Below are 11,086 nucleotides of genomic sequence, written 5' to 3' on the forward strand. Positions count from 1 at the left end.
GGTTCTGACAAGAAAGCAGCAGACCGAGGGAGAAGAAAAGGAGCGGTAGTGCCTTTTCCTCTGCTGTGAAATTAGTCTGCTCTGGCATATTTTTCCAGAAAAGTTCATTCTGATTACATTTAAAAATTGCTGTGGTACAAAGCCTGCCCGGTCAATTCTCCCATACTTGCGAGCGTCAAAGCCCGCAGGCCGTAGGTATGACAACCTGATTTATAGCTTCATCCTAGAGGGGGCGCAAGAGCAAAAGATTCGAAAAAAGTCACAACTAGCAGGACTCGAACAGACTGAGGATTTGCATTTATTTGCATGAAAATAAGTCATAAAATACTTTTCTTTACAAAAGAAGACTCTTTAACACCTAGTCTGCTGGGACATCATCCAGCAAAGATTAAAGTGCAACGTGTTGCTCGTTCCTTTTTCCAAACCATTGTTTCTCAACGTATGTGTGGGGGGGCAAAAAAAAAAAGTTAATTCTCCCGAGACTTCCACCACGATGTACCCTGAGGTGAACGCTCTTGGAGAACCACGTGAGTCAAGGCCACATTTGACATTTATCCCCTCCTCGATAAAAGCAATAAATACAGGAAGGAAATAAATAGTGGCGAGGGAGCAGTCACATGTGCAAAAAACACTTTAGCGTCCTTCCAAGGAGCGCCGACTTTTGGTCCCTGAGTTGCGTCACATTCGAACCGTAAGATATAGCAGCGCTCCCGCGTCCTCCATCTTGGCATTCCTGACCCCCCGCGTCCTTTCTCGCATTTCATCAGCTGACATTCACAGAATGAGATCCATCACGAGCCCCCGCAGGGGCCACGAGGCCCCTTTGGGATTCTCTGGCACGAAACCTGGCAGGGAGGGTCTGGTTTCAGCGCGAGGTGACCCCAAGGTGTGTCTTGATGCGCTCGTAGACCACGTAGCTGATGCTGACTGCCGGAATGACTTTAAGAAAGTTGGGGGCCAGGCCCCTGTAGAGGCCCAACGGGCCCTCGGTCTGCAGGATTTGCTTGAAGAGAGCCGTCATGGTCACCTGCTGGGCGTTGCCATAGGCCGCTGCGTGGGAGAAAAAGGGAGGAGGTCTTACTCTGCTCGTTCTCGCGCAAAAGACAAGAAGAACTCACCGTGTGCTTGCATGCGGGTTCGGACCAGGGCCAGCGGGTAACTGGCCAGCTGGCCGCAGGTGCTGGACACGGTGCCGCAGGCCAGCAGCACCAGGACGCCGGGGTCGGTGGCTCCGTACTGCTGCAGGTAGCGGTTTTTCAAGGTCTGAGGGGAGAAGACACACGGTCAAACCGTCATTAAGGATTTTAATCTGATGAACACTGTGAAATAACTCTGAGACTGGGCCACTGCAGGGGTGTCCAAACTAGGGCCCGCCGGGTGCCTCCAGCTTCACTTAATATTTTCCGCACTATAAGGCGCACCTAAAAACCTAAAATTTCCTCAAAAGCTGACAGTGCACCTTATATATGAACCAATATTGAGCCACAACAGGTCTCGCAACTACAGTAACTACGCAGACTTAATTTTCCCCTTCTACGGCTGCTTACCGTAGAAGAAGAAGCAGCGCTTAGTCTACGGGGGAAAATGAAGTTGGCGGCTGCTTACCGTAGTTGCGTGACCTAAACTTCATGTAAAGACCCAAAAATGGCTCCTATTAAGGGACACGCTTACGACGCAGAGTTTAAACTTAAGGCGATCAGTCACGCAGTAGAACACGGGACTAGAGCAGCAGCGAGAGAATTTAACACTAACTAATCAATGGTGCGGAAGTGGAGGAAGCAACATGATGACCTGCGCCAAGTAAAGAAGACTAAACAGAGTTTCAGAGGGAACAAAGCGAGATGGCTACAGTTGGAGGACAAACTCGAACAGTGAGTTGTTGAACAGAGAGCAGCAAGTAGAAGTGTCAGTACAATCACTATTTGTTTTGTTGACATTCTCTTTAGCGCAGCTCCATCTAATGGATGCATAACGTAACCCCAGCCTCTACTGTAGCGTCTATTCTATGCGCCTTATAATGCGGTGCGCCTTATATATGATCAAAGTTTTAAAATAGGCCATTCATTGAAGGTGCGCCTTATAATCCGCCTTATAGTGCGGAAAATACGGTACACCCGTTTCAATCCTTTACAATGCATGAAGGGCTACGTGCAAAACTCTCCATATTTGGCACATATATCCAATTACCGTATTTTCCGCACTATAAGGCGCACCTAAAAACCACAATTTTTCTCAAAAGCTGACAGTGCGCCTTATAACCCGGTGCGCTTTATTACGATTCATTTTCATAAAGTTTCGATCTCGCAACTTCGGTAAACAGCCGCCATCTTTTTTCCCGGTAGAACAGGAAGCGCTTCTTCTTCTACGCAAGCAACCGCCAAGGAAAGCACCCGCCCCCATAGAACAGGAAGCGCTTCTTCTTCTACTGTAAGCAACCACCCGCCCCCGGAAGAAGAAGAAAAAACGCGCGGATATCACCGTACGTTTCATTTCCTGTTTACATCTGTAAAGACCACAAAATGGCTCCTACTAAGCGACAAGGATCCGGTTCATAAAAAGACGCAATCTCTCCATCCGCACACGGATTACTACCGTATTTCACAGCAACTGATATTCCTGTGAACCGCACTGTGGAACGGGAGCACGTACGGTGAATATTCGCACCACAGGGAATGAGAAGTCATCCTTCACTGTGGTTCTAGCTTGCCATGCTAACTTCCACCCATGGTGATATTCAAAAGGAAGACCTTGCCAAAAGAGACCTTTCCAGCCGGCGTCATCATAAAAGCTAACTCGAAGGGATGGATGGATGAAGAAAAGATGAGCGAGTGGTTAAGGGAAGTTTACGCGAAGAGGCCGGGTGGCTTTTTTCACACAGCTCCGAAGGCGAACACACCTTCACTAAGACGGGCAGACAGCGCCGGACGACATACGCCAACATTTGCCAGTGGATCGTAAATGCCTGGGCAGATATTTCGGTCACAACTGTGGTCCGAGCTTTCCGGAAGGCAGGATTCACAGAACTGCTGGATAACAGTGACACTGACTCCGATGACTTCGACGAGACGGAACCGTCCATTTTGGATCTCACATTTGCCCAACTTTTCACTTCGGACACCGAAGGCGAAGGATTTACGAATGAAGAATAACTTCAGAAGGTGAGCGCTATGTTTATTTTGTGTGTTGTGACATTAACGTTCGAGCAACATTATGTTGCTATTGCTCTACACCATTTTGAATTTTACTATGTTTGTGATTGCACATTTGCGTACATTTTGGGACAGAGTTGTTAGAACGCTGGTTTTCAATATATTATTAAAGTTTGACTGAACTATCTGACTGTTTTTTTGACATTCCCTTTAGCGCAGCGTAGGCGCGGCTTATAATCCGGGGCGGCTTATTGGTGGACAAAGTTATGAAATATGTAATTCATTGAAGGTGCGGCTAATAATCCGGTGCGCCTTATAGTGCGGAAAATACGGTATATATATATATATATAACGCGCCAACTATGAGTTCCAACGCATCCGTTTTGACCCTCGGGCCGTTCCGTAGCGAGCGGTAACATGGCTGACTTCATTTGTTACCGGTGAGCCACAAGCGGGAGGTTTGAGAGGAAGAACAAGCGCTCACCTCGTAGACGGCCAGGTCGATGCCGGCGTAAGGGATGATGCCCAGCATGTTGGGAACGTATCCTTTGTAGAACGCCGACAGTCCCTCCCGCCTGAAGATCTGCTTTGCGCAGTCGGAGATGCCGGCGTACTGACCCGTGGTCCTCAGGGCCAGACGGGTCTTCAGCACCTGGTGTGAAACAAGAGCGGGTTTATAGGCGGCGAAGGCGCAGTGGAAGGGGGTTTTTGGGGGGGGAGGGATGGAGACGGCACTGACCTCCATGGGGTAGATGGAGCTCTGGGCGATGACGCCGGCCATAGAGCCGGCCACGAAGCGCTCCAGGATGCTGAGCGAGGTCTTGTCGCCGCCGATCAGACGCTTGATCTGCACGAAACAGGGAGGAACGTTAGCAGGGCGGCGTTCTCATGGCACGCGCGCCAAGCGGGCTTTACGTACCTGCTCGTAGGCCATGAACTTGAGGGCCGACTCGGGAGCGATTTTGATGACATTGACGCCGTTGCCTCGCCACAGTGACCGCACGCCGCCCTCCTTGATCATCTGCATCATGCCGCTCATGATACACATGTTGTTGGTTCTGGAGCCGTACACCTGAGACAGAAGAGGTTGGATGTGACCATGGCTGCATTCAGTTTTTGCTCATCCATCAGCTTGTTCCAATAATTGTTAAAACACTTCATAGCCTAATCAATATTTTAGTAAGCTCTTGTCTAATATATTCCTTGTCTGCACTTAAATGTAGAGTATATGTAGAATATATTTATATTATTTATAATTATTATTGTCTATTGTGAGTGAACTGTGGTGCTGAATTTCCCCCAGATCAATAAAGTACTTTCTATTCTATTCTTAGAACAATTTAAGTCCAGGTAACAGTCCACATGTGGTTTATGCTGTATTGCTTCTTGCCACTGCATTGACTTGTTTTTGGTCTTAAGATATGACATTTTTACAACCCCCAGCTCTTGGTTCTTCTTACACCACAACCCCCATCTTCCCAGAGCATAGGACAAAGACCGTTTCAATTCCAAAGATCAATCATTGATCTTGTATTTCTCTTTTGGTCAAAAAGGTTACTCGCCAAATGAGTTTCTTATGTGGTTGATGCTGTATTAGTGCCTTAAAATTGAACAAAAACATTGTGGTTTTTGCCATTATCACAATCCAATTATAGAATAGGATTTTTATTGTCGTTGCACTTTAGAACAACAACATTGCGTCAAGCTAGCGTCGTTAGCATTAGCTAATATGTGCGTCTGTTAGTATTTTTAACTTACAATGCCATTTTTTTTGTACGCTTTCAGTTTCACAAACTCCTCAGTAAATTCACCAAAACGTCACCATGGAGTTATGGAGTCTATTTAGCTGATTAGAGAGCTAGATTGCACAGCTAGCGGGTCCATGACCATGACCTGTGTTTCACAGACACTGTTTGGAAACAATTAAGGTAAAACATTTGTGTAAATAACTCATCTGACAATGTATATGTCTGCAACTTATAATATTTGGAAACATTATTTCCTTCCAAAATTTAGTGGGTGCGGCTAATATTTGGAAACATTTCCTTCTAAAAATTTAGTGGGTGTTGCCTACACACCGAAAAAATACGGTGGTCGCACTCAAAAAGATTAATCGGGGCCACAGAATATAAAATCAAATCAATCGAATTAGCCGATTGATTGCTGATGTGCAAAATGTGACAAACTACTAAACGCTGTCGTCATGGCAACAGAACTATGAGGCCAACGCCAGTCAGTTCATTTCACGACAAGATCACTGGCAAAGTTGAACACATGAGACAAATGGAGGCCACTGACACGGACAATGACGCAGGTCGCGACAAACGGTGTGTGTGTGTCCCTTGACTTTGACCGCTGGGCTCTTACACATTAACCTGCTCGCTGCTCACTTGAGCAATGTCTGACGTGTTCTGCATTAATTGTCGCCGTTATGAAAGACTCAGAGTTCAGTGGGACCAGGACGTTCTTATCACCCGAGGGAGGGCACATGATAGCGTTGGCCCAGATAAGACGCCCCACTTCTCAGGACTCTGGGTACGAGGCCATTCAGTCAACAACCTCCTCACCTGCATCATGACTTTGATCCGGTCCAGCGGGGCTGTGCACGTCCTGGACACGGCTCCGGCGCCGCCCCCCGCCACCAGGTGCCTCCACCACATCCCGCTCTGCTTCTCCTGCTTGGTGAACTCATCTGGAACCATCAGGTTCTCGCCCACGTCAAAAATCTGCACAGAAGACCCAACAATCTCATTAGTACCGTTATTTTGAGGTTTTTGTGGACTTTGATGCTGCATACATTTGTTTATGAATCTATGTTTTAATCTCATGAGGTGCCAATAAAGGTTTTAATTCAAATAAAGCAGGGGTGCCCATTATGTCGATGGCGAGCTAGCGGTCGATGGTGGAGGGTGTGTCAGTCGATCGCCAGCCAGGCATTAAAAGAAAAAAAGACCTAAAAATTAGCAATCTTCCCCAAGACATCACTTTCGTCACTTGATTGACATTCACGGCCCCCGAGGGTCTTGTGAGATGACGCTGGCTGCTGCCAGATCATTATTAAGAAAAAATGACCGACAGGAAGGCGTGAAACTATTTTTATTTCAACAGACTCTAGCGCCAAAACTCTAAAGACCGACTGCACAGTTCCTGTCTTCACAATTACAGCGCTGCTTCACCCTGCCTGCGCTAACAAAATAAGAGTCTCCGAAAGCTGGCGTGCACAAGCTAGCAAGCTACGGAGTTTGGAGGCAATGTATTTTTTTGTAAAGTGTATAAAAAGGAGTATGAAAGCTGGACAAATAAGATGGCAAAAAGCAACCACTTTCATGTGGTTTGACAGAAAGGAGGACTTTTTTGTCTCCTCCAATTGAAAATGTGGATGTTATCATCACTACTGTATATTCTTGTCTTCATGAAAGGAAGGAATGTTAAACATACTTGTATTATCATTAAAAACCTTTAACTTGTTAACAAAAACCACTCTTTCATTAATAAATATAAAATATATATGAATGAGGCAGATCCCCACCAATTGGCCAATTGAAAAGTAGCTTGCCTGCAGAAAAAGTGTGGCCACCCCTGTAATAAACCCATCTCATGTGCTTGTTGGCGCCCCCTGGGGAGTAACCCGTCAGGGGGCTATAATGCCATGGTCAGACTTTGACAAACTTACATAACCGGCACACATAATCCTGTCCTGACACCTCAGCTTATGCGCTGACGCACGCAGGATCCTTTTAGGGAAGGAGTCCAGCTCCTAACTGGCCTGATTATCTGCGACAGGAAGGTGAACTTTGGCTCCCAACAGGCCATGTGACAAAAGTCTGTTTGACTCACCGTGGAGTGTTTCCAGTACAAGATGATCTCAGGAATGCTCTCAGTCTCCTCCACCAGGCTGTACTTGCTCCATTCTTTGCTGCTAATGGTCATGATGCCGTTCTTGTCCATGCTGGTACAAAAAGTGACACATTCAGCCTTCTACTGCAAACTAAAGTCATAGTAATTCTATTTTGTTACCTCTTGAGGGCTTTTTCTGCCAGATGAGGTGATATGTGGACGCCAATGTCCTGCAGGGACTGGATGAACTCCTTGGTGTCCACTCGGCCTTTGGGAAAGGGCAGAGAAACCAGAGTTAGCATGACTGGTCGCATCGGGGCTGTGAATCTTTGGGCAACACGCGACTCGACTCCGAATCGATTCAAAATGAATACTTGTTTATCGGGTGCCAGCTCTACGAGTAACTACATTCTTCCATAAACAGCCCCGATAAATGTTTAAATTACACAAAAGAAAAATGGTTTTGTTTAATAGCCACCCAAACATTTGATTAATTCAAATAAGGCAACAAGATAAGTGCCTGAGTTTCTGGGCAGGACAAAAACAACAAAATGTGTTAATAATTTGTGAAACTGCTACCTAAACACGGTAGTGTAACTCCTCTCCTCTGAATGCAAGTGCTCCTACAACAGGAATACAAATTCTGGCAAGCCACAAGGTTATGAATAAAAAAACGTCCAGACAATGGACATTTATCCATGAAAATATGGAGATGCTGCCGCCAGGTTAGACATGTTTCTGTTCATCCGGTCTCGTCCTGACTGCACAAACCGGACAATCGAGCGTCATCTTTAATACGCAGGCAACTTGTCGCCGACTCTGACCCGCGGTCTGCCACTCAAATACGTCCGCGTGCAACACAACAGTTCCTATTGTTACGTGACGCAGAAGCAGCCCATAGTAAACCCCTTAAAAAAAAAAAGCTCTTTAAAATGTAAATGCTGCACAATATTACTTCATAAAACTGTAATTTGGAACACATGCTTTTCAAACAATATTTCTTTTTTAAGAGTTTAGTTTTTTTAAGACGTCAGCAAAACTAATGCAATGATTTTGAATGCAACTTGAAACAATTTTAAGGCCAATGTCCGACTGCAGAGTGGTTAAATACAGTCAAAAGCATACAATTGTCTGTAAAGACAAAATTGTGAGCATATGACAATGTTATTTACATCATAATATATATTTTCTTCATTAATGTGGTGGAAGGTTAATAATGTATTTATCCGAAATAGGTAAACAAAGAAAAAGAAAAATGCACTTCAATAAATATCTTGAAGTGCTTGTCTTTTTTGTTGCCAATTGAAAATATATGATAAGGTCTGAATTTTCTCAAAATCCATTCAATGAATTAAAAAAAAAAAAAAAAAAAAAAGCATTACTTGCTGAAATTGTGCTCTTTTAGATGGGCTACAAACTCATTTAAATTGACGAGTGTTTTGAGTTATGAGCTTGTAAGTTGAGGTACTACTGTATCTCATATTAATTACCGTATATTTTCGTACGCCGAGCAGGGACGATGCAGAAAAAAAAACCCTCACCTGCATTCTTCTTGTCCAGACTCTTGACCACCAGCTTCAAGTCCTTCTCATAATCTTGCAGGTAGTGCACAAACTCCTCAAAATCCAGCTGGCCGTCAGACTGGTCCGGCTCCCTGTTCAAGGTTTTCTGCAAGACATGAGTGACACATGATGGTAAAAAAGCTGCATTGTCTTATGGTTATGTAATGCCGTGGAGACGGAGTGCAGACTGCATTTCTGCGGCAAGACTTTTTGCATGCAAGCCAAAAAAATATCGGTTTGTCCTTTTAAAGTCAACGCAGGCCAGCGTGACCTAATTGCCAAGCGCCTGATCTACTTGACGTCCAGTTCTCCAGGGCGACCTGGTCTATCTTTGACCTCAAAGCCTCAGTGGCCTGCCAACACTTATAATCCCGTCTGAAATGAGGCCTCCCGGACTAAATCAAGACCAGGTCGCTGGCAGTTTTAGTCATTGGATACCTTACCTTGCACGCATGAAGCCTCCCAAAACTATAGTTTATTATTTAAATGCATGTAAAAAAAAAAAAAGAACATTTGTGTCGCAGTTAGCAGCCTTCTGCATTATTCAATCAATTGAATGCCATTTTTTTAAAAAGGAGTCAACTTGAACTTGAAGAGCCAATTCCTGAAGGAATTGCGTGTGAATGCTCCAATGCTGAAGTTGAACTGAAATCCTGGAGTATTTCTTTTAGCATTGTTGAAGTAGAGCACACAATTCCTGAACAGGCTGAATATTTTCTGTATATTGGGCAGTATTTTGTATTTGTATAGTGTTTTGTATATTGTACAGGATTGCTTATTATTTTTATTGGATAGTAGTCTGTTTACTTCAATTCTTAGTTTTATCAATTCTTAGTTTTATCTTTATTACCTCTTGTTTAATTAATTTTTATCTCACATTTGTTCCCACTACCACACCTTAAATTGGAGTCCTTAATCTCACTATATGCAAATATAATGACAATAAAGTCCATTTTATTCTATTCTAATATTTTCAAGATGGAACAGTTTGAATCAGATGAAAAATGTGGGAATTGGGGAACATTGAAGAATGTCCCATTCAAAAAAATTGGGAATTTCGGGAAAAGCGTAATTTTTTTTAATGGTAAAAAACTTAAATGGTCTGAATGAGTTGAAATGGTTGGTGTTGGAATTTTTCTAAAACGGTCGAGAAATGTTGAAGTACCGGTAGTCACATGTTGAATTGAGATTCGGTATTACGGAATTCCTGGAATTTGGGTAAAACCGGGAATCATTTCCAGTTCAAAAAACAACTTTGTTTTTTGCGACTGAAAAATGTGGAAGGAGTAGATTTAGAGCATTCACACAATTAGTGACGTCACAGTTGAGTCATAATGAGAAGTTCGGTGACTTATCTCTCAGGTTGTGTGAAAAAACGCCCAGATGTACTAAATGTTGCAATGAGGGCAATTATCTTGTTAGACTTTGCGTGTTTTCATTGCAAGAAAAGGCCACCACGTTCACGTCAAAAGTGAGCATTCGGGACGATTTCACGCTCTCGTGGCAACCGGTGGCCGGGAAGCAAGTGCGGCCTCGTCGTAAGGCTTCATGCTAAGCTAGGCTCGCGGTGCCGGCGACGGTAAACTACGCGGAATTGTAAATATAAAGCAGCAAAAATACACCAAAGTGTGCATTAAGTCCCGGTGAGGATGATAGAATGTAACTTAAATGGTTTTTTTCTTACCTTTCGCCATCTTTGGTATGTGGAGAACTCCTGGGACGGCAGGAAGACGCTCAGCTGGTTAAAGAGCGAATTGAGCTCGGAAGGGAGTCCGTTCGACTCGAAGTATTCCACTTCCACCGGGTCGGAGTTGGACACCGGCACGTAAAGGCACAGGGCGAGCATGTTCGGTTCCGAGGGGGGTCTCAAAAAAGTGGAATAAATATATAAATAGTGGAGGCGGCAGCTCTTACTGCCGGAAGAATGAAATGCCGGCTGTTCACCAGAAGCCGGCTTGTAAAGAATGTCTCAGGCCACGCCCCTTCCAGGAATACTGGCACGTCACTGGTTAGTTTCGCCACCTTTTTACTACTGGCCAATAGGAAAGCCCGCTCATTGACGGGAACGGCTTTGTCCCGCCTCACCCGCGCGTTTGGCGTGAACCAATCAGATGATCGCTGCCGTCCAACGTGTCGGGGATGAACCAATCAGACGCCTCCTTTCATTCAAACGCCGTCAGAGTGCGGCTGCTGGCGGTACAAGCCTCTAAAAAGTGAATACTAATGAACGCCTCAAACATCTTTAAAAAAATTACTTAAATGTGCTATTAAGCAGTTAACTACGTACATGTGTTATTAAACTGTTCATTCATTTCATGTAAAAGTACATTTAATTATTCAATCATGAATTATGTCAATACTGAATTACTTAATCATTTATTAATGTGATTATTTCGCTGTTGCTGTTAGCATTTTAGCATGCTAGCTTGTTTAGCTAATTCAACAGGTATATATGTCAGTGTCAAATATTTTGTTACTTGACAAATGACACCTGTTAACATGCCAACGATAATATGCTAGCTTTTTTTTTGTTGTTGC

At 44.3% G+C, this 11,086-nt stretch overlaps 1 protein-coding gene across 1 annotated transcript; it reads right to left on the minus strand.

The window, feature by feature from the left end:
• Window positions 1-282: 282 nt before the first annotated feature.
• Window positions 283-10,696, minus strand: slc25a25a (solute carrier family 25 member 25a). Its single transcript, XM_061980449.2, has 10 exons — window positions 10,233-10,696; window positions 8,528-8,654; window positions 7,167-7,254; window positions 6,987-7,098; window positions 5,717-5,875; window positions 4,069-4,221; window positions 3,889-3,996; window positions 3,634-3,801; window positions 1,119-1,263; window positions 283-1,050 (listed from the first exon to the last, which is right to left on the minus strand). The coding sequence occupies exons 1-10, from the start codon at window positions 10,392-10,394 to the stop codon at window positions 866-868; spliced, it is 1,407 nt and encodes a 468-aa protein (XP_061836433.1). The 5' UTR covers window positions 10,395-10,696; the 3' UTR covers window positions 283-865.
• Window positions 10,697-11,086: the final 390 nt, after the last annotated feature.

The sequence above is a fragment of the Nerophis lumbriciformis genome, linkage group LG20 (assembly GCF_033978685.3).
Source record: "Nerophis lumbriciformis linkage group LG20, RoL_Nlum_v2.1, whole genome shotgun sequence".
Taxonomy (NCBI): Eukaryota; Metazoa; Chordata; class Actinopteri; order Syngnathiformes; family Syngnathidae; genus Nerophis; species Nerophis lumbriciformis.